Source organism: Salmo trutta, chromosome 15 (assembly GCF_901001165.1).
Source record: "Salmo trutta chromosome 15, fSalTru1.1, whole genome shotgun sequence".
NCBI lineage: Eukaryota > Metazoa > Chordata > Actinopteri > Salmoniformes > Salmonidae > Salmo > Salmo trutta.
The window spans coordinates 38,782,090-38,804,913 of NC_042971.1; the positions used below are offsets into that span (position 1 = coordinate 38,782,090).

At 42.6% G+C, this 22,824-nt stretch overlaps 2 protein-coding genes and 1 pseudogene across 3 annotated transcripts; 1 reads left to right on the forward strand and 2 right to left on the reverse strand.

Annotated features, from left to right (window-relative positions):
* Window positions 1-8,711: 8,711 nt before the first annotated feature.
* Window positions 8,712-12,650, forward strand: LOC115148296 (NACHT, LRR and PYD domains-containing protein 6-like; annotated as a pseudogene).
* LOC115148978 (interleukin-18-binding protein) lies at window positions 12,645-14,188 on the reverse strand. 2 transcript variants are annotated; one of them, XM_029691359.1, is made up of 5 exons: window positions 13,953-14,188; window positions 13,757-13,801; window positions 13,606-13,671; window positions 13,273-13,402; window positions 12,645-13,104 (listed from the first exon to the last, which is right to left on the reverse strand). In XM_029691359.1, the coding sequence occupies exons 1-5, from the start codon at window positions 13,975-13,977 to the stop codon at window positions 12,900-12,902; spliced, it is 471 nt and encodes a 156-aa protein (XP_029547219.1). In that variant the 5' UTR covers window positions 13,978-14,188; the 3' UTR covers window positions 12,645-12,899. The 2 variants fall into 2 exon arrangements, with proteins under 2 accessions (XP_029547219.1, XP_029547220.1); XM_029691360.1 differs by lacking the exon at window positions 13,757-13,801.
* Window positions 14,189-14,527: 339 nt separating this feature from the next.
* Window positions 14,528-22,595, reverse strand: LOC115148977 (RING finger protein 121). The gene is made up of 9 exons (XM_029691358.1): window positions 22,474-22,595; window positions 21,523-21,560; window positions 19,488-19,629; window positions 19,056-19,210; window positions 17,446-17,553; window positions 17,131-17,251; window positions 16,888-17,021; window positions 16,175-16,276; window positions 14,528-15,399 (listed from the first exon to the last, which is right to left on the reverse strand). The coding sequence occupies exons 1-9, from the start codon at window positions 22,549-22,551 to the stop codon at window positions 15,279-15,281; spliced, it is 999 nt and encodes a 332-aa protein (XP_029547218.1). The 5' UTR covers window positions 22,552-22,595; the 3' UTR covers window positions 14,528-15,278.
* Window positions 22,596-22,824: the final 229 nt, after the last annotated feature.

Below are 22,824 nucleotides of genomic sequence, written 5' to 3' on the forward strand. Positions count from 1 at the left end.
AATGGGAGATGACAATGACAAGTGCCTGGATTAGAACCTGAACCGCTCCCTGTCTGAGGTAGGGTCGTACTCTAAGGATGTTTTAAAGCATGAACCTGCAGGAGTGAGTCATTGCTTTGATGTTTGAATGACAGGGTGTTACCCAGGTTGACACCCCCAAAAATGTTGCACTCTGGGAGGGGACACCTTGGAGTTGTCAACCGTAATGGAGAGGTTTTGGAGCGGGCAGGGCTTCCCCGGGACAGAGCAGCTCTGTCTTGTCGAGGTTGAGCTTGAGGTAGTGGGCCGACATCCAAGCTGAGATATCTGCCAGGCATGCAGAGATGCATGCCACCACTGGGTGTCAGAAGGCGGGAAGGAAAAAACTAGTTCAGTGTCATCTGCATAGCAATGTATGGAGAGACCATGTGAGGATATGACAGAGCCAAGTGACTTGGTGTATAGAAGGGGAGAGGGCCTAGATGCAGGAATTTGCATTTAAATCTTCGTGGGGAAAAAAAAAAAAAATGGTATGCATGCCATCAAAGCCACTACACAACACAACACTAAACAATAAATGAATTGCACTATAACGGTGACAAACGGTGTCCACAAATTGTTAGGGCCAACATAAAGTTGTCCCAACAGCAGTCCAAACATCTTACCAGTGCTACACCTGGCTATCAGCGGAGCCTTGTCTGGCAGCGAAACAGTTCATTCAGCCACATTTACTGCCGTTTTCAAAAACATAGCTGATATGGCTGACTTGCTGAAACAAATGTGGTTTCTAATGGCAATTGAGATGTACAAACTGTAGCATAAGGGGACGACAAGTGGATAAGAGGCAATCCGTAATTTCTAGGATGGACGTAGTCAATATAACTATTTGTTCAGCACTTTTGAAATGTACAGTGACAGAATACATAACATGGGCCGTTCTTACAGTGTTCTCCCTGTACACCAAGTCAGAACCGTAGGATACATAAAGGGGGCAGACAATGAAATCTCTTACAAAATGTTATGATACATTGCTCTAAAACAGGTTATAGGCTACATGTGCACCACTAAGTCAGAACAGTAGGCGAAATTAAGAGAGGTAAATTGACCAAATTATTAGGGTGAGGCACGTGGGCTACTAACAGCTTACTACACAAAATACACTTAGTATTACTTTCGTAGCTACAGTATACATATCTCCCTGGCATATTACATCATTTATGCAGCAGCATACAAGACATTTTTGGACTCCACTTGTTGTGCTGTGCTCACTTGAATAGGAAGGTGACACGGTGGTCCTTCGTGGGCAAATTTTGTCATCAAAGTCTGTCATTCTCTGGATTTATGGTGCTAACAAGACAACAGGGTACTCAAGGTTGAATCATGATGATGTAATTGATCTTCAAGTCGTAGCTCTAGAAAGAGTCCAGAGTTCCCGATTTACAATTCCGAGTTGGATGACCGTTCAAAACGTATTTCCCAGTCGGAGCTCGTTTTTTCCGGAATTCCCAGTTGTCTTGAACTCACTGAAGTCAAGTTTTCGCAGTTCCGAGTTAACAGTTGTTTTGTGCACGGCACAAATCATGCTTCATTGACTGCATGGCTAATGTTGAATGTTTATCATTTTAAACTTGGAAAACAGACACTTAATACCAGATTTGGGACCACACAGCCACTCCACCGAATAGCAGGCTAGTGATTGCTTTGCAATGCTTGCAGTTAGCCACTGTCACTGATTCCTTCCAAACCACTCATTGTTGAATTTACGATTTCCAACTTGTTGTGTAATGTTTATGTCCAATGGCCAATGAGCACCGATACATTTTATCTATCATTTCTCTTCATTATTTCTATTCATATGACATGGGTTAAAAGGGATTTGCCAGTAGATTGTCGACTTGATTCATGATGATGACTGCTAGCTAAAATTTTGAAAGTATGACGTTGACATGATCAGTCCAATCAAAGCTACTGTAGATATAATGTGAATTGATGTCATTTTATCTGTGGCCAATGACCATGAGCCTTCTTGGATGGGTACTTCTAATGTAACTCTATGGCAGCACCCAAGGGGCTTGAATTTTCTAGGTCTACCCTTAGACTTGGCGTGACGTACTGTCCCCACGAGTGACTGAACACTGAGCTAATCATGGCGCAACTAGAGAACATTACAAACACCTACACTTCGTATTTTCCACTGGCTACCCCACCACCACAGAAAGCACTGAGCTAGGCTGAAACACCTAGATTTTGGAGCTGCCTTACTCAAGGAAGCAAAAAAGAAGCCATGTTTGTATGCGGCTTTATTAACTCAGTGATTTTTAATTTTTTTTTACATTGTTTGCAAACTGATGTGACACGTATTAATGTCAAAATAACATTCAAAACAGGTAAGCCCCCACCTGCCCTGAATGACGGGTTGCCACTGATGTGTGTACATTTCAATGTGTGCTTGTGAGTGTCTCGTGTGAGTATTCCTGTATGATGTGCGTGAGTTTGCTTGTGTTGTAATTGGCAGTGGGTGGTGGTATGTGCATCAAATTGAGGAAAGTAGTACATCAAAATATTGATTTTGGTATGTTATTACATGATTGGTTGAAGTTATAACAATATTCATCAAAAAAGTTGTTACTCACAAGTTCATGTAATAACCACCCATTAATGTAATATTACATTTAGCAGAAAACGTTATTACGTTAACCATTCAACATTTTATTACGTTAAGCCGGCATGCTATTACATTTTTTATTTATTTAACCTTTATTTAACTAGGCAAGTCAGTTAAGAACAAATTCTGATTTACAACGACGGCCTACCCCGGCCAAACCCTAACCCGGATGACGCTGGGTCAATTGTGTGCTGCCCTACCGGTTTTATTACATAACAAATCTAAAGGTTAATACAAAAATAAAAGTTATTACAGAAACTGGTGTTATTACATTAACCATTGTTACAGGCTCATGTCTGGAGGGGGAAATAATATTTTAGCTGGTGTCAGCATTCTTTTATTTTCATTCATTAATTTGTATACATTTTTGGGAAGTAGAAAAATCACCAGAACAGACTTTATGAGAGTCTACAAAACGAGCACATACAAGGTTATGACATTTACATTTTTAGTTAAAGCAGGGCTTTGGTGAACTGTTAGAGTTGACAAACAGTCTGAAGTAATACAGAATGTCACGCCCCGATCTGTTTCGCCTGTCTTTGTTATTGTCTCCACCCACCTCCAGGTGTCACCCGTTTTCCCCATTAGTCCCTGGGTATTTATTCCGGTGTTCCCTGTTTGTCTGTTGCCAGTTTGTCTTGTCAAGTCAACCAGCGTGTTTTTCCGTGCACTTGCTTTTTCTTATCTCTCTTTTGCTAGTCCTCCCGGTTTTGACCCTTGCCTGCCTTGACTCTGAACCCACCTGCCTGACCATTCTGCCTGCCCTGACCTTGAGCCTGCCTGCCACTCTGTACCTCCTGGACTGCATCTGGGTCTCGCCCTGTGCCCTTATACAGAAATTATTGGTATTTCAGTTGGTTGGGATATATTAACCAAATTATCAGGAAAGCTTTGGATGTATTTCCCCTCAAAATTCACCAGAAACAACCATTCCACACCCATTTTTTTTGTATAAAAAAATCTCACAGGGGCATGCCCCTGGACCTCCCTAGGTGTTGACCCCTCATTCTGCAAGATAAAGTTAACCCCTTGCCTACGGTTTACACTAGTTACCACAGCCACAAAGTCAACATTGGCTATATCGTAAAAAATAATGAAAAAAACATGTTATTTTTGGTCTTGATTTAAGGTTAGGGTTAGGCATTAGGTTAGCAGTGTGGGTAAGGTAAGGGATTATGTTAGGTTTAGGTTTATGACTTTGTGGCTGTGGTAACTAGTGACGGCCCTAGGCTACAGTTGACAGGACACCAATTGTGTCACCTTTATCTTCGGATAGGTCCAGTCTTCGCTGGTAAACTATGAAATTGATTCAGACTACATTTTGTATGTCGAAGGTCTAACCAAAGACAGTACAGTAGGAAGATAGGCTAAAACTGCTTCTCCAATAGATCCCAGATCATACTTGTCGGCGACGTCATGGCAACGTTGGTTAGAAAGCTAATGCGTAGAAACACGTCATCGGGTCGTCTCGCGCCAAACTGCGCATGTGCATGCCGTCAAATCAAAGGCACTTCTTCGATATAAAGTTGTTTTTAACGAAAATGAAAACGTGTCAATTTGTCACTTTCACAAGGTTGGCGTAATAGCATGTTCAACTGCTTAAGACATTGACTCGAATCTAGATTAACAACTAATGAATATTTTTTCACTTTTCTCATTGACTTCTCAAACCCCAAACCCCGGCCTGTTTCGCAAGCGTTCCCGGAAGTCTCGCGATGTTGCGTCTCTGGGTTTAGAAACGCTGTGGTCTAACCCTTCGGCGGTCTGTTTAGCTACGACCAGTGAGATCATGGAAGTAGAAGCAGGGTTGCCATTTTCCCGAAATTGGGCTACTTAGAAAACATTTGTCGCGGGTTGCTGGTTTTTGGGCTACTTAGCCAACTTATGCTTGATCCGAAAATGTGGTCGAAGGCGCCGTATGGATAGTGTGACGTAATTTCGGAGCCTCCTGAGTCATGCGAGAGGCCAAATTGCGCTCAGTACTGCATCACCATGCTTAGCCCAAATTTTGTAAAACTGTGGAGGGCTCTACGTTGGCATGATTGGTTGACGGTAGGAGGGGTCGGGAGGTCCCGTATGAAAACAAAGTGACTTCCTTAACAACTTCCTTCACAACAGCTCTGCACTACTCCTTTAAGAGCGGGAAGTATGAAGCCCTGCCTTCTACAGAGGCCGTATCACCGTAAATGCTGCACGGCCAATGCAGACGGCAGATTGACCATGTAGCGCCTTTACGTTGCACCACGGCCAGCATGGCATTTCTCTTAAAAAATATATAAGTTATTCACTGTGACCTGCTGCTGCTGACTATCAGGCAGTGAGCAGGCTGTTACCGAGGGAGTGGTGGGAAGGGGGAGGGCCTGGAGTTTGTGCGTGTGTGTTGAGAGAGCACTGCAGCAGGCAGCTGAGTCACAGAGAGAGAGCAGCCAGCGCACAAGTCGTGACAATTTTTTGGCAGTTGTATGTAGGCTATTTATATTGTTCATTATGGAGACACATATTTCCAACTCTTTTTCTTTATAACATATTAACGTGCTAGAACTGATATAAAGGCGACAAAGCACTGGAAAACGTCATTCGCCACACTAGAGCGCTTTCAAATACTTTCGCTCAGAGGTAGCTTAATAAAGTAAACTGCAGTCTGTCGACTTGCCTATTGACATAACAAGTCAATCTCGCAAATAAGCCATTTATAACGGTTTGTACTCTTAAGGATCCGCCCCTTTTTTTCAATTTTCGCCTAAAATGACATACCAAAATCTGACTGCCTGTAGCTCAAGCCCTGAAGCAAGGATATGCATATTCTTGGTACCATTTAAAAGGAAACACTTTTAAGTTTGTGGAAATGTATAAGGAATGTAGGACAATATAACACAATAGATATGGTAAAAGATAATACAAAGAAAAAAAACAACTGTTCTTTGTATTTTTTTGTACCATCATTTTGAAATGCAAGAGAAAGGCCAGAATGTATTAGTCCAGCCCAGGTGCAATTTAGATTTTGGCCTCTAGGTGGCAGCAGTGTATGTGCAAAGTTTTAGACTGATCCAATGAACCATTGTAATTCTGTTCAATATTTTGAATCAAGACTGCCCAAATGTGCCTAATTTGTTTATTAATAACTTTTCCTGTTCACAATTGTGCACTTTCCTCAAACAATAGCATGGTATTCTTTCACCGTAATAGCTACTGTAAATTGGACAGTGCAGTTAGATTAACAAGAATTTAAGCTTTCTGCCAATATCAGAAATGTCTATGTCCTGGGAAATGTTCTTGCTACTTACAACCTCATGCAAATCGCATTAGGCTACGTTAGCTCAACTGTCCCGTGGAAGGGACACTGATCCCGAAGAAGTAAAAAATGAACATCTGGCACATAATGGCACAATTGCCAGAAAATAGCTTAACATTTGTTTTTTGAAGTGTTTCTTGCACAGAGATTTCGAGATTCTCTGTCCAACTTTCAAAACATGTATTTTTACTGCTCTAATTACTTTGGTAACCCATTTATAATATCAATTAGGCACCTCAGGAGTTTGTGGTAGGCCTATATGGTCAATATATAGTGCATTCAGAATATATTCAGACCTCTTGTATTTTTCCACATTTTGTTACGTTACAGCCTTATTCAAAAAAATATTTTTAAAAAATCCCTCATCTATCTACACACAATACCCCATAATGACAAAGCAAAAACAGGTTTTTAGAAATGTTTGCAAATGTATATATTTTTTTTCACTAAAATATTATATTTACATAAGTATTCAGATCTTTTACTCAGTACTTTGTTGAAGCATCTTTGGCAGCGATTACAGCCTTGAGTCTTCTTGGGTATGACGCTACAAGCTTGGCACACCTGTATTTAGGGCGTTTCTCCCATTCTTCTCTGCAGGTCCTCTCAAGCTCTGTCAGGTTGGATGGGGAGCGTCACTGCACAACTATTATCAGGTCTCTCCAGAGATGTTCGATCGGGTTCAATTCCGGGCTCTGGTTGGGCCACTCTTGTCTTGGGGTCGTTGTCCTGTTGGAAGGTGAACCTTTGCCCCAGTTTGAGGTCCTGAACACTGGAGCAGGTTTTCATCAAGGATCTCTCTGTACTTTGCTCTGTTCATCTTTCCCTCGATCCTGACTAGTCTCCCAGTCCCTGGCGCTGAAAAACATCTCCACAGCATGATGCTGCCACCACCATGCTTCACCGTAAGGATGGTGCCAGGTTTCCTCCAGATGTGACGCTTGGCATTCAGGCCAAAGAGTTCAATCTTGGCTTCATCTGACCAGATAATCTTGTTTCTCATGGTCTGAATCCTTTAGGTGCTGTCATGCTTTTTACTGAGGAGTGGCTTCCGTCTGGCCATTCTACCATAAAGGCCTGATTGGTGGAGTGCTGCAGAGATGGTTGTCCTTCTGGAAGTTTCTCCCATCTCCACAGAGGAACTCTGGAGCTCTGTGAGAGTGACCATCGGGCTCTTGGTCACCTCCCTGAGCAAGGCCCTTCTCCCCCGATTGCTCAGTTTTGCCAGGCGGCCAGCTCTAGGAAGAGTCTTGGTGGTTCCAACCTTCTTCCATTTAGGTATGATGGAGGCCAGTGTGTTCTTGGGGAACTTCAATGCTGCAGACATTTTTGGTACCCTTTCCCAGATCTGGGCCTCTACACAATCCTGTCTCGGGGCTCAATTTCTTCGACCTCGTGGCTTGGTTTTTGCTCTGTAACGTAGCAAAATGTGGGAAAAGGGAAGGAGTCTGAATACTTTCCGAATGCACTGTACCACGGCTAAGGGCTGTGTCCTAAGAACAACACTTAGCCATGGTATATTGGCCATATACCACACCTCCTCAGACCTTGTTGCTTAATCATAGCAGTCAAAACAAGTTAACTCGACATCCATTGACGGAAAATTATCTGGTGAGTTAAGGGCAAATTATATTTTCTCTTGTAACATATTTTTAAGCTCGCAATCATTACTATTTTGATGGAAAACCGAATTTTGCTTCTTAGCCTACGTCGTTACAAATTACTTCGATTTCCTTCTTAAAATGCTTGACAACCTTATGGGAAAAGGGTTCATCAAATAAATGTGGCAGCTCCTCTCTTGCTGCAAAAACAAAATGTTGGGCTAGTTTTCAGGCCTCGTGAGCAGGTTTTGATAGATCATTGGGCTAGAAATTTCAACTAGACCTGGCAACCCTGAGTAGGAGGTACCTTTGAAAGTGAAGGTAACCTATTGCAGTTTCGTCTTTGTCGGACCTAAATCTTTGTACGGCCTTGTCTCTAGTCTTGACAAATATGTAGAATTTGAGCTGTGACATTTGAGTTATTATTTTTGTCCCTAGTGTTGTGTTATGTGTATTTTGAATGAATAAATATGATGTTTTAGTAAATTGAAGTGAGACAAAAAGTGCATTTAGTAGCAGAGAGGTTTCCAAACAAGCTCACCTGAAACAGAAAATGTCGGTATTTATGAATTTCTTCATGGTAAGAGAGGCCTACTCGCAAGTGGCAACAAGTCTGTCATTTACATGCATTTCATCTATCGTCAATATTTAACCTTCATCCACAGGTGTGTGTTTATTTTTTATTACATCCATAGGTGTGTGCTGTCTGGCACTGGTCAAGTAGCCATTGACTTCAGACTTTGAACTGTGACCCTGAACCTGTACTCCTGAGGTTCTCCAGGATGGCAGGGTGAGGGGCTGACACAATGGTTCATGATGGAGGGGACACAATATCAGATGTCAGTTTTCCATTTGGAGAGGGGGTGTCTGGTGGAGGAAGAAGTAGTATCTCTGTGTCTGATGAGGGAGAGGAGGCTTTCTATGTGCCTGAAATGAGACCCTCCCTGGACAATGGCCTGAGACCCATGTACACGGCGCATATTATTGCCCACAATAATGTTTCCTGTTTGTCCAAGTCTTGATCCTTTCATCATCCATCCTCAATCATTGATATTTGGTGTGTGTTTAGTAGGCATGATGTGAAAAAGGCTCGATCATTGTCCATGTGATGTTCTATGTACAGAGTCCAGCAGCAAAGAACAGTCTTACTCCAGCTGCTACTCTGTGGACAGTGATGACTGTGAGACCAGAACCAGGAAGTAAGAACAGTCCTCCATGTTTGATCAGTCACAGACAGGATGCAAACTATGTTCAAGTGTGTTTTTATGGTGTAATTACAAATGTTTATGTGAGTATTTGTTCCTGGGTTTAGTGGGAATATAATGTGGGTGTTTGTGGATATATGTCCATTTGTTTACAAAATGGTCATATGTGTTTAGGCTCATGCACCAGTATGTGTAGTAGTTTCATCTCCCACCACCTCTCCAGGTCTCAAAGTTTCCTGCAGTGGAACTTCCTCCAAGACCAGAGCTGATCAAAAACCCAGATGAGAAGAGGCACCCTGCCCTGACTGTAGACTTCACCTTCAAGGTGGGCTGATGTACTGTATGTTCTACCACAAATGTCAACATGTTCCCAGAGTTGGGTTGATGAGTTAGAGAATTGCTCTTCTTTTTATTTCATTCTGTGGTTCCCAGGCCATCAGGAAGACACTGGAGAAGCTGGGGAAGGATGATCTGAGGAAGTTTAAGATCATGCTGTGGAAGCGTTACCCAGAGTCGTTCAGTGCTCCTCCCCAGGGCATGGACATGGTGACTTGGTGGACAGGCTGCTGGAGTGTTATGACCTAGAGGTGGCCCTGCAGCTAACCAAGGCCCTGTCGAAGGACATGGGCCTCAAGCGCCTGGCTGACTTCCTCAGGGACATTTGCAAAAGAGGTATGCACATCTTTATTTCATTTGATGAATGTAATATACACTGAGCAAAAATATCAACGCAACATGTAAAGTGTTGGTGTCATGTTTCATAAGCTGAAGTAAAAGATCCCAGAAATGTTCCATACGCAAAGAAAAAGCTTCTTTCTCTCAAATATTGTACACAAATTGGTTTACATCCCTGTCAGTGAGCATTTTGCCTTTGCCAAGATAATCCATCCACCTGACAGGTGTGGCATATCAAGAAGCTGAATGAACAGCATGATCATTACACAGGTGCACTTTGTGCTGTGGACCATAAAAGGCACAACATAATGCCACAGATGTCTCAAGTTTTGAGGGAGCGGCAATAGGCATGCTGACTGCAGAAATATCCACCAGAGCTGTTGCCAGAGAATTTAATGTTTATCTATCTACCATAAACCGCCTCCAACGTCATTTTAGAGAATTTGGCTGTACGTCCAACCGGCCTCACAACCGCAGACACCTTGTATGGCATCCTGTGGGCGAGCGGTTTGTGGATGTCAACATTCTGAACAGAATGCCCCATGGTGGCAGTGGGGTTGTGGTATGGGCAGGCATAAGCTATGGACAACGAACACAATTACATTTTATCGATGGCAATTTGAATGCGCAGAGATACCGTGATGAGATCCTGAAGCCCATTGTTGTGCCATTCATCCGCCGCCATCACCTCATGTTTGAGCATGATAATGCACGGCCCCATGTCATAAGGATCTGTACACAATTCCTGGAAGCTGAAAAAGTCCCATGGAGAAAATGTCCCAGTTCTTCCATGGCCTGCATACTCACCAGACATGTCACCTATTGAGCATGTTTGGGATGCTCTGGATTGACATGTACGACAGTGTGTTCCAGTTCCCGCTAATATCCAGCAACTTCGCACAGCCATCGAAGAGGAGAGGGACAACATTCCACAGGCCACAATCAACAGCCTGATCAACTCTATGCAAAGGAGATGTGTTGCGCTGCATGAGGAAAATGGTGGTCACACCAGATACTGACTGGTTTTCTGATCCACGCCTCTACCTTTTTTTAAGGTATCTGACCAACAGATGCATGCATATCTGTATTTGAAATGCCCATTGAAAAGGAGGAAATATATTAGATTGTGCGTTTAATGTCTCCTTTTCCCCTATTTTCTCTGTGCAGATGAGGTGCGTTATGAGCTGAGACGCACTCTGCTGAGGAAGTATAGCAGTATGCACGAGTGCTTTGCCCAGCAGGGAGAGCATAAGGCCTTTGACAGTATCTTTAATGATCTCTACATAACAGACGAAGGCAACGCTGGCCCAATATCCAGCACGAGGTCAGAAAGATTGACAAGAGAAGCATGTCAGGTCTATCTATAGTCACCAACGGTATCGCCGGGGTGGGGAAGTCTGTGGCTGTACAGAAGTTCATTATAGACTGGGCTGAGGAGCGGAAGCACAAGCATGTCTACTTCCTGTTCCCACTGCCCTTCAAAGAGCTCAACCTCATGCTGGACCTAAAGACCTGCCTCCTGGAGATCATCCATGCCCTCTATCCTGAGACCAAGGTGCTGCCCACCTTCAAGTGCGGCGACGGCAAGGTCATGTTCGTCTGACGGGCTGGACGAGTATGCATGTCCCCTGGACTTTCACCGCACAGAGACTTGGTGTGATAGCACCGAGCTGGCCATGATGCATGTGGTGCTGACCAACCTGATCAGGGGCAACCTGCTCATCTCCAGTCGACTGCCCCAGAAGCTGTGTACCAGGTGTTGGAGGTGCGCGGCTTCACTGACGAACAGAAGGAGTACTTCAGGAGTAGATTTGAGGACCCGGCGCAGGCCGATAAGGTGATCGCCCACCTGACCTCCTGCAAGACCCTCCACATCATGTGCCATCTGTCCATGTTCTGCTGGGTGGTGTGCGGACTGTTCCAGCGCACGTTCAGGGAGAAGGGGTCGGATGTGGAGCTGCCCAAGGGGCTGACCCTGATGTACACCCACATGCTCTTTGTGCACCTGCGTGTGCGTGGCGCCAGGGGCTAGGCCTCTCACACCCCAGAAGAGGAGAGGAACTTTCTGATGAAGCTGGGCAAGCTGGCCTTTACAATGCTCGAGAAGAACCAAATAGTCATTGGCAAGGCCACCTGGAAAGACTGTGGGGTGGAGGTCGCTGAGGCTGTCACTAAGAGTGGCCTGTGCATTGAGTTCCTGATTGAGTAGTTTGTCATGTACCAGGAGAAGGTCCAGACCTTCATCCACCCCACCATCCAGGAATACCTGGCTGCCCTCTACGTGTTCCTCATCTGGAGGTGCACAGGGAAGAACATCCTGGAGCAGCCGCTGAAAAGCAAGTTCTCACTCATGTTCAAGAACCCCAGTCTGCAGAGCCCCGATGGAAACCTGGACGTCTACCTGCGCTTCCTCTTGAGCATGGCCCAGAATGCCAATCAGGAGCTGTTGCAACGCTTCCTACCCAATAAGAGCAAGTGCTCGTCTGTCTCTAAGAGCCTCCATCATCAAGAAGAAGATCAAAGAAAACCACCACCCTGACAGGAACGCCAACCTGCAGTGCTGTCTAAAATTGCTAGGGGTTGGTGCTGAAGCTCGCAGCCACAGCCACTCTAACTTTGTGAATAACCACTGACTGGTAATACTCTGACGACAGTATTTATAAAGACAAAGAGAGTGTTGTTAGGTTAAGGGAATTGGGGAAGAAACATATGGATACTTCAGGGTTGCTTTGTAACAAAAAAGTAATATCTGTGGAAAAGTACAAATCTGTAATGTGAAAAGTAGCCACAAGGTGGCAGTACTACTAAGAGAGGCAGTGAGGTCACTGGGCTACAAGTGAGGGGTTTTCAAAATAAGAGTCAAAGGGATGTGTGAAACCAATTAAGCCATTGAAAATGTATATTTATAGGCCATTACACATGTATTGACTATACACAAAATATAACATTGTCATTATGATGCTTTACATAAATAGTGAGCTAATGTACTCTTATCAATGCTTGGTATGTGTTTACAAGGTTTACACAAATGACATGATGCAATCTTATTTGCAATGGCTGCCTACTTCCAGGACATGTATGGTGTTGCTTTGTCATGATAAAACACAACTTAATCCATTTCTAAGAGATGTGAAAGAATAACGGCAGATGAAGAGAAGTTCCCTTGAACTAAATTGTCTTTAACCTAGGTTACAGTTGTGAAAGTCAGTTCATTAAACACATGTGTATGGTCACAATTTGAATGTATTCTTTTTCATCCATGCTTTCTTAGTCATCAGTTTCTTTTGAGTCTTCAAGATTATTGCATTAGAATCCATACTTGACTATTGCCACTAGATAGAGCAATAGAAGGGCTTTTTGTCAGTAAGTGTTCATTGTCTTTTTCACTGAACTATGGATGATACATGAGTGGACTAAGTCCATCCGTCATCTCATTTCTTGCTAGTGTTTTTTTTCTTTGGTCCTTTTTCCTATGTCTTTTCTCATTGTTCTCTCCTCGGTTTGGTGTTGGGAGTGGGTGAAAGAGGGGGAAATATAGCCTTGTGATTGGCCATCAGTGTGACAGTCCTTTGGTCAAGCCCAGCCGGGCTGTTTATCACACAGGTAAAGGTGGACCTGAAGTCCTCTGCAGTCACGCTCTTAAACACCAGACTCCTCTGGATCACCCTGCCATCCTCTGAAACTGATCTGAAACCAACACATTTATAACACTTAGCCAACACTCCTTCCACATATTATATAGTACAAGAGCTGAACAGAACACTTTGCCTACTCTACGCGCGTAAGAGTCATGGTTTGGCAAAGGTTTCAAAGCTTCCAATAATGTCTACATGTGATGCAAACCCCAGTACTTACTCTTCTGTTTCTGATACTCTGCCATCAGTGTAGGCTACCTCTGGGAATGTGCCATTGACCAGCCAGTAGACAAGGGCAAAGTCATCAGGAAGGCCTGGGTCTGCCTTACATTCAATAACCAACCGCTTTCCTGTGTATGACAAGCACATCCTGTTTGCCAAAAACTGGTCCTTATCTACACCAGAATAGAATTATCAGACCATACACCCAGAACCCAAGTTCTAAATCACAGTGAAGACTAGGGGTTCTGTGATGATAAACACCTCAGAGTATCCATGGCCATGATTGATATTACCATTTTAATAAAAACTGTGAGATAGCAGAATTCCTTACCTAGAACAGCTCCTATTCTGGACCTTATGGGCTGGATAATTCTGGGAGATGGCACCTCTGTGTTATCTAGACAATAACAATTGACGTTAGAGACATTTTGAAATGTTGAAAAATCATGTAGGCAGGCAGATACAGACACACACACACACACCTGTAGAGACCTCTGAGTGCAGGACCCAGAAAAATCCCAGAAAAGCTGTAGTGAAGAGACAGAACACACCCTAAGCCATTGCGTAACAGGCACACAGACACATAGAAATGTAGATACATATGCAGCAGAAAGTAATCATATACCCATAGTCAACATACATCAGCGAAGGTGTGTGTGAGAATGTTCGATCGCTTACCTGTGAGAGAAATTGTTAACTTCATACTGGACTTCTGTCTGACTGCTGTGAGATGGTCAACAAATGCTGGTTCTAACAACACTACCTCATATACTTACTATATATACACAATCACTTCCTCTTCAACCACCCACCCTAAATAAACATGCACACTAGCACACACACAGAGGGAATTCCCTGTGCGCAAGTTCATGTGCTTATTTATGGGAGACTCAATAGGGTGGCTTTTGACACAATGAAGTCATGTTTATCATGCATCCTATATCTACAAAGCATAAAATGAAGTGTGATTCATTTAACACATGAACATGAATCATTTAACAAATGTAAAATACTGGGGTTGAATACAGATGAATATTTTTTTTAACATGCTGTATTTTCTCAGAACTGACAACACAATATTTCAGTGGGCGACCCCCAATCCTGATCCGGTGGTTTCCGTCTGGTAAGTTTCTTTCCCAGAAATAGACATACAGGAAGGTATATACAAAAAGGCATATTCAAAATCCCCCAGGTCATGAGCTATTCTATTCTAGTAAATCGGGTTTAAATTAAGTAAATGTCTATACCTGATCTTGACTGTGTCACGTTTATTAACAGAACAAAAACATGACAAGAAAGTAAACACAACCGAAATGATCTAATGTTATTCACCTTCTTGCACACACTGTCTTTTACAGTATCTGTTCCTGGAGAGCCATCTGGGCTGAATACAGACAGGAGAGGCCATCTGAGGGAGGTATAAGGAGGGCATATTGGAGAAAGCAGTGCCCTTCTTAAAAATACGACTGTAGTAGGATAGGATAGACTGTCTGAGGCTAGTGCTCCTGAGGAACCAGAAACTCCCCCCAGCAGCCACATTCAACCAGGACCTTCACTAACAAAAGGCGCAGATTTAACACACAAAACGACTGTCACTCTGCAATGCTCCACTCATTCATCTGAGCAGTGTTAACTACTCATTGCCATAGAATCCAACAAATATCAACAAGTTAAGACAAATTATTTTGGGAAAAAGCATCTCCATGAAAAAACAGAGAACCATTTTACTAAGCTATGAAATGTACACTGCATTTGTTTTAGTTGTGACTGACTAAACAAAAATGAAACCGACATCTAAACCCAGATTACTTGTAAAATTCAAATAAATCTTAAATACAGATACTATGTGCCTATAAATCTATACAAATAGTACAGGTGTAGACACAGTTTATAATAGATGTTCATAGAGTCCATGGTGAGGCCTCCAAGTCTCCCTCAGACAGACCAGTGCAGTATCTTCCATCTCCATACGGCTTGTGTGTCCCTCTCCTCCACTTTCCCAGATCACTCCAGGCCCAGGATATAGTTGATGCCTTGCACAAGTCCAATGATTACGGGTTGCCAAGCAACAAGGTAGCGGAGCCAGTCCAGGAGTTGTCCATACATGACATGTGGCTTCTCCCAGCTTCATATTATGGGTCAAGGAGATATAAACAAGTGACGACCCCACCCCCAAACCAAACCCTTACAAACCAATTCACATATCCAGTCTGTGATAATATATTGTGATATCTTTCAGGACCTTACTAGAATCAGGCTTGATAGTGGAGAATGGACAATAACATCTTCCAATAACTATATCCTACCCTTTTTAAAACCATAGGAACATCTCTTCGCCCTAGGGTGTTGTTTTAATTAAAAGTGTGTGAAATTAAATATGTATGCTATGTTGTCAAGAAAGGATTTGGGAGGTGTATTGATTAGTTCTCCATGGTAACACGATGCGTCACCTCTAAAGCAAAAGAGGCAGCAGCTACTAACGTTGACAGTTTCTACAGTCGCTAACAGGAACTAGGTTATATAACTCAATGCGTCTCCATGGAGACAAAGCCACATCTGTCCCATAAAGCCACCCTTCCCATAATGTCCTGTTCCAGTTTGTGTTTACATGTAAATGTAGGTCAAAGTTCCCATGAACAACATCAGCGTAAACTTACTGCTTATAACTTATACTGCAGCATTTATAGGTAACACAACCTATTCCCATCATGGACAAGCAGAGTGAAACTAACGACCTCTGTACTGTGTAACCCTCTGTACTGTTGTGCTAACCAACAGAAATAATGAGTCAATGACTGAGACAAATTGCAATATGAAAGCAAAAGACAGAGACATACACAATATGAAAGAGGAACATATTAGACATCAAACTCTCATGAGAGCAGAAGAGTAAAGGATACGGGTTACTGAACATTCTCTTCAGGTCCACCTTCTCTTTACAGTACGGGCATGTCTGCTTCTTTCCCACGATGCACCATCCTCGTATGCAGAACTCATGGAATCTGAGGCAGAGAGTTAAGGAGCCAGGTAGAAGGTGGAGGGGTGGTGTTACATGTGTGTGCATTCAACCTAAAAAAAAAACATGAGAATAACTGCAAAATATGGCCAAATATGAAACTTTAGGTAAAATCTGGTCAAATGCTGTAGGCATAGCTCACTGCTTGGTAAAATACAGAATACTGGATGGGTTTTTTTCCTACTTCCCTGTGGCACACTGTAATAACCATATCAGTAAGCTCAGACCAGTAAGCTATTAAAATATGATGTCCTCAATGTGAACATAGAAACCCCAAATGCCATAAAACATGTGACAATTCACCTCATGGAAGACTAGTACAGGGAGTCATTACAGGAAACGACATAGGGCACCATTATTTATAGAAACAGGAAGTGAGATGGGCACATGGTACAGTGTTACTGATGTTCAACAGTCACATCTCATGCGCATGTTTATTCGGTCAATTTCCCTTTTTCTTTTGTGTTCGTACACCACGTCTTCCATGACACACTGACAGTTACAGCTTTTATGCAACAGACAAACCAGTTCTACCACAACATCACGCTCCAACATGCATATTTATCTAGAGAATATTTCTTAGATGATAAAGGATACACATGGTTGCAGGATAGTCTGTAGGTGTTCTCGATGATTCCCTCCTCGCTGACGTCGACCAGAATGGGCTGGCCACACACAGCGCAGATACTGTCAGAGAGGTGCTTGGTGGGCATTCCAGACGCACTGTAGTACTAGAGAAGACAGAGACAGAGATACAATGTAATGTTGCTGGACAAATTCACAGCTTTTACAACAAATAATGTTGTACAACTAGCAACTTGACAGGCCCTGGATACTTACCCCCACTGTCGATGCCATGACGTCTGCACACATTTCAGCAAAGTCCCTACCCAGGACACCATAGTACAGACCATAGAACAGCAAGGACACGCCAAAATCCATTGCGTCCTCTGGCTTTATTCTGAAAATAAACATCAATATCAACATGATTAAAACGTTACAGCTTCTCAAAGAAAGCTCCGGCGCCACTTCTATAAATCAAAAGGTATTTAAAGGATTCTGAAATAAAATGACTAACTACACAAGGATGATCCTTGTTAACCACTGGTATTGTCCATAAATACACAATTGTTCCAAGAAATAACTAGAACTTACCTAAATATCAAGTTAATGCCAAACAGTGTAAACATGACAACAGAGTAGCCCACTATCCCTGTGGCATAGCTGATCTTGTAGAGGAGAAGGAACCATTTGTAGACCAGCCTGTCCACAGAAACAAGTGAACATTCAGACATATTTCAGCTAACTGAGGTGAATGTGAAGAAACATAGATCCGTTCTTTGACTAAAGTAGCACTTACTGCAAGACAGGTTGGGTTTGAGGCTTTTGACCTCTTACCATGACCATTTCATCATGCATCACCTAGGCATTCTGTATATTATGGAGGTATCCAGACCTTCCAACCCTGTCCAACTTTTTAGAGTACTAGATGCAATTGGCAAATTGGAGATTCAACTCGCGCGCAAAGCCCTCGCCGAATTGGGGTTTTCTTTCCCCTGCACGATTTGTACCAAATCAAGTCTATAAAAGGTTGGAATACTTTCTTTCTCGACAGCATTCCATTTACACACATGGTAAAAGTCAGTAACATGATCTAATCACAAAGGGGCTTTATTCTTGGAGATCACATGTACAGTGTAGAATGGAGATAATTATCTATAACGTTTTTCTTAGCACATGCCCCCAAGTTTAGTCTCTAAAGTAGAGGAATGCTTGTCACCTCCCCCACAGGGCCAATCACCAGGGCCAGCTCACAAGTACTGGCTTTTTAGACACAGCTCCTAATCCACACTAAAAGCAAAATCATTTGAAAACATAAAAACAAAAACAAACGATCGCATCGACACAGACCGCAAACTGGCTACACAAAGCTTAAGTAGGCTAGCGCAAAGAGAATCTGAACGCTGTTCGCTAGAAGAGTCTGCTGTTTCAGCCTATGTAAAGGTGCCTATTGGATTTCTTTGCAGCGCATACATCATTTCAGATTTTAGAAATGTATAAAATCTCAAACCTAGTGGAAAGGCATTTTAGAATCATTGCCTCTATAGCTGATACCGGACACTCATTCATTCTTCATCTTCTAAACTCCAGACTCCATCTAATGTCAAGATGCTTATATTTATTTTGGATTATACTTTTGTAATGTTTTTTGTGACATGGATCATAATTACAGTTAGTCTATCAGGTTGCGTGATCCTCGTAATGTTATGTGGAAAATACAACGAACGGGACGCAGAATTAAATGTATATCACACTGGCACAAATGCGACCAGTTATTTTTCGTATTTGTATTTAATTTCTTTCACTAGCAAATGTGATTAGTGTTCACCTTTCCACAACACGCAGTCGAAAATGGATTTGTCCATGTGTTTACGTACAGTTGACAGTCGGCAAACTCAGCATCACAACAAACAGGAGGAGGGGCAGACACGATGTAGCTACGTCCAATAATGTATTCATCTCCATGTCCGTTGACACAAACTCCGTACATGTCTGTGTGTTGCAGCTCGGGAATCGGGATGTTAGATTTACTCAGTGGATTTTAAAATGTTTTAAAAAATAAGGCCCTATTCATTTCTGCATACTTTTAACTCGGATCTCGTACATGGACAGAGAATTGCGTAGTTGGTACGCAAAATGCGTGCATGTTGGCAGGTCATATGGGTGTGTGTAGACACTACCTGGCCTTGTGTATGGGACCTTACCTAGGCGTAGTGCACTCCAGTGGCTTACGTGTGGCCCGGTAGGTAACGTATGCAGTGACCACAGAGAAGATGAACCACGTGACAAGGAACCTCCACCAGTGAAGCTTGGTGGTGAAGTACAGAGGAACCACCCACATCTGGAACAGAGTCACCAGCTAGAAGAGAACACACATTTTAAAGTACCGACGCACACAGACACTCAGTTCAATTTGAGGCTGAATAACCCCGAGAACCAGACTGTGTACAGTTGAAGAAGCTGGTCTGTGGACGTTTTGTCTGTACAGTACGTGAACTGTGATTTGTATGATTTGCCAACAGGTATTTGCAGGGCATGCTGTCTATTTCGTCTTCTGCACGCAGGTCAGCGTGTGTTTGTGTGTCTGAGTGAGCATGACTGTGCAGTGTGTGGGAGAGATTGTCTGTGTGTCTTACATTGTAGGACTTGGGGTGCCTCTGTTTCCATTGCACAAGGACCAGCTGGGCGATGACCAGGGTGACAATGAGGATCAGCACCATCTCAGCGTGCATGGCCTCATGGCCCTTGTGTTTTGCATGCATCTTGGCATGCTCCAACCTATGAAGACACACACACACATATATATATACTACAAACAACCTAGTGCTCAGGCCTGGGTATCCAATATGATCAATCACTAAGTATCTGGATAGATTCTTATAATAGTTACATTCATACTAGTTTCCAATGGTAGGAAACATTGATAACCTAAGGGCTCTACAGTATATCAATAATCAAACTACATCAAAATAAGATCATGTTGAACCTGACTTAACTTTTGTGACGAACAGTTGAAGTCGGAAGTTTACATACACTTAGGTTGGAGTCATTAAAACTTGTTTTTCAACCACTTCACACATTTCTTGTTAACAAACTATAGTTTTGGAAAGTTGGTTAGGACATCTACTTTGTGCATGACAAGTAATGTTTCCAATTGTTTACAGACAGATTATTTCACTTATAACTCACTGTATACAATTCCAGTGGGTCAGAAGTTTACATACATTAAGTTGACTGTGCCTTTAAACAGCTTGGACATTTTCTGGAATTTATGTCATGTCTTTAGAAGCTTCTGATAGGCTAATTGACATCATTTGAGTCAATTGGAGGTGTACCTGTGGATGTATTTCAAGGCCTACCTTCAAACTCAGTGCCTCTTTGCTTGACATAATGGGAAAATCAAAAGAAATCACCCAAGACCTCAGAAAAATAAATTGTAGACCTCCACAAGTCTGGTTCATCCTTGCGAGAAATTTCCAAATGTCTGAAGGTACCACGTTCATCTTTACAAACAATAGTACGCAAGTATAAACACCATTGGACCACGCAGCCGTCATACTGCTCAGGAGACAGAACGCGTCTCCTTCCTAGAGATGAACATACTTTGGTGCCAAATGTGCAAATCAATCCCAGAACAACACAAAAGGACCTTGTGAAGATGCTGGAGGAAACAGGTACAAAAGTATCTATATCCACAGTAAAACGAGTCCTATATCGACATAACCTGAAAGGCCGCTCAGCAAGGAAGAAGCCACTGCTCCAAAATCGCCTTAAAAAAGCCAGACTATGGTTTACAACTGCACATGGGGACAAAGATCGTACTTCTTGGAGAAATGTCCTCTGGTCTGATGAAACAAAAATAGAACTGTTTGGCCATAATGACCATTGTTATGTTTGGAGGAAAAAGGGAGAGGCTTGCAATTCGAAGATCATCATCCCAACCGCGAAGCACGGGGGTGGCAGCATAATGTTGTGGGGGTGCTTTGCTGCAGGAGGGACTGGTGCACTTCCCAAAATAGATAGTATCATGAGGGAGGAAAATTATGTGGATATATTGAAGCAACATCTCAAGACATCAGTCAGGAAGTTAAAGCTTAGTCACAAATGGGTCTTCCAAATAGACAATGACCCCAAGCATACTTCCAAAGTTGTGGCAAAATGGCTTAAGGACAACAAAGTCACGGTATTGGAGTGGCCATCACAAACACCTGACCTCAATCCTATATAAAATTTGTGATGCAGAACTGAAAAAGCATGTGTGAAAAAGGAGGCCTACAAACCTGACTCAGTTACACCAGCTCTGTCAGGAGGAATGGGCCAAAATTCACCCAACTTATTGTGGGAAGCTTGTGGAAGGCTACACCGAAATGTTTGACCCAAGTTAAACAATTTAAAGGCAATGCTACCAAATACTAATTAAGTGTATGTAAACTTCTGACCCACTGGGAATGTGATGAATTAAATAAAAGCTGAAATAAATCACTCTACTATTATTCTGACATTTCACATTCTTAAAATTAAGTGGTGATCCTAACTGACCTAAAACAGGGAATTTTTACTAGGATTAAATGTCAGGAATTGTGAAAAACAGAGTTTAAATGTATTTGGCTAAGGTGTATGTAAACTTCCGACTAACTTGCAGTCAGAATGAATAATTGTGAAGAGACTGACCTCCACTTCTCCTCTGGTGACAGATGGGACAAGTCGACCTAAAGTGAAGAAAAAAAAACAGACATTCACAATTATTCCAAATGCTTCTAAATCAATTAGTAAGAAATCTACATATAAATGCATTTACATAGAACCTCTGAATTAAACAGTCACAATATATCTACAAACGACAATTATTGCAACAAAAATGTTAATTTTAAATCAGTCTGTATTCTGATCATGTGGGTTGGGAGGCTGTTGGTAGTGGACAGACATGTGAATACTAAAAGGGCTGAACCCTGCTGGCCAACAAAGAGCATAGGCACAGTTTCTGTCCATTATTGCTAAATGGTGAGAACACTAGCCTTTGGTCCAAAACAGTTTTTAGAGAGCTCGCGCTACCTGGACAGAGGATGGATTATGCGTCAACTAGATGACCTTTGACTCTGTTTGCCACATCAGCCATTACATGGCGTGACATCTAATGAGTATTAGCTACTGCTACATCATTGATGCTATTGAAATAGGAAACGGATTGTCAAGCAAAGGCAGCAAATTGGCAGCTAAACCAGAATGATCAATTTAGTTAGCTATCTGTGGCTACTTATATATATAGCAACCTAGCTAAATAGTTTGCTAACGTTAGCTATCAGCTACCACGTACAATACAAGGGCGTGATGATGATGGCCCTTGAAGTTGTACGTTTGTGTTTTACCTGACTGCACTATAATATACTTGGTTTCCTAATGCACTCAATAGAGAAATGCACTCAATGATATCCTCCTACCTGTCTAGCTAAAAGGGAAGAGAACTGGGAAGTTAACTAGCAAAGCTAACATCGTGTGACGTTTACTAGCCGGTGCAAGAGGCAGGTCTTGTCCATATTGGCTGCAACGCAATGTGAGCACTTTACAATTCACGCTATTTGTTGTTTTCAGATTCTACAACGGTAACACATGTGGTACCCTAACCTGATTTCGTTCATCGTGATGTCCGAGTCCATGATCGTGTTCTATACCATCAACCTCCACCTCAAACACCCCCGCCATCTTCGGGAGTGCTGTCAATTCCGAACGGATGCCATTTCCGGTTTGGAAAACATGAGGGCCAATCAAAACACTGCACGCGAGTTCTTTTTCTAAAGATTTTTCAAACTAACCCAAGATGAATGAATCATAGTGGGAATAAACGAGACTGGAGATGGGCAGAGCCAAGCACGAGCTAGTCAGATCCTATTGGCGTGTTGTAGCATTTGTTTGCATATTTCCGTTAGGGAACGCCTACTCTGAGAGGCGCGTGTGTGGAATAACCAGTGGCGTAAA

Excerpts from the sequence above, each read along its gene's own strand:
- LOC115148978 (XM_029691359.1), bottom strand. The coding sequence starts at position 13,977 with ATGAAGTTAACAATTTCTCTCACAG. Across the intron at positions 13,403-13,605 it reads CAGAATAGGAGCTGTTCTAG|GAAAGCGGTTGGTTATTGAA; the intron begins GTAAGGAATTCT and ends TGTCATACACAG. Across the intron at positions 13,105-13,272 it reads AGAGTATCAGAAACAGAAGA|ATCAGTTTCAGAGGATGGCA; the intron begins GTAAGTACTGGG and ends TGTTGGTTTCAG.
- LOC115148977 (XM_029691358.1), bottom strand. The coding sequence starts at position 22,551 with ATGGCGGGGGTGTTTGAGGTGGAGGTTGATGGTATAGAACACGATCAT. Across the intron at positions 21,561-22,473 it reads ATCACGATGAACGAAATCAG|GTCGACTTGTCCCATCTGTC; the intron begins GTTAGGGTACCA and ends TCTTCACTTTAG. Across the intron at positions 17,554-19,055 it reads CTGGAGTGCACTACGCCTAG|GCTGGTCTACAAATGGTTCC; the intron begins GTAAGGTCCCAT and ends TTCTGTGGACAG.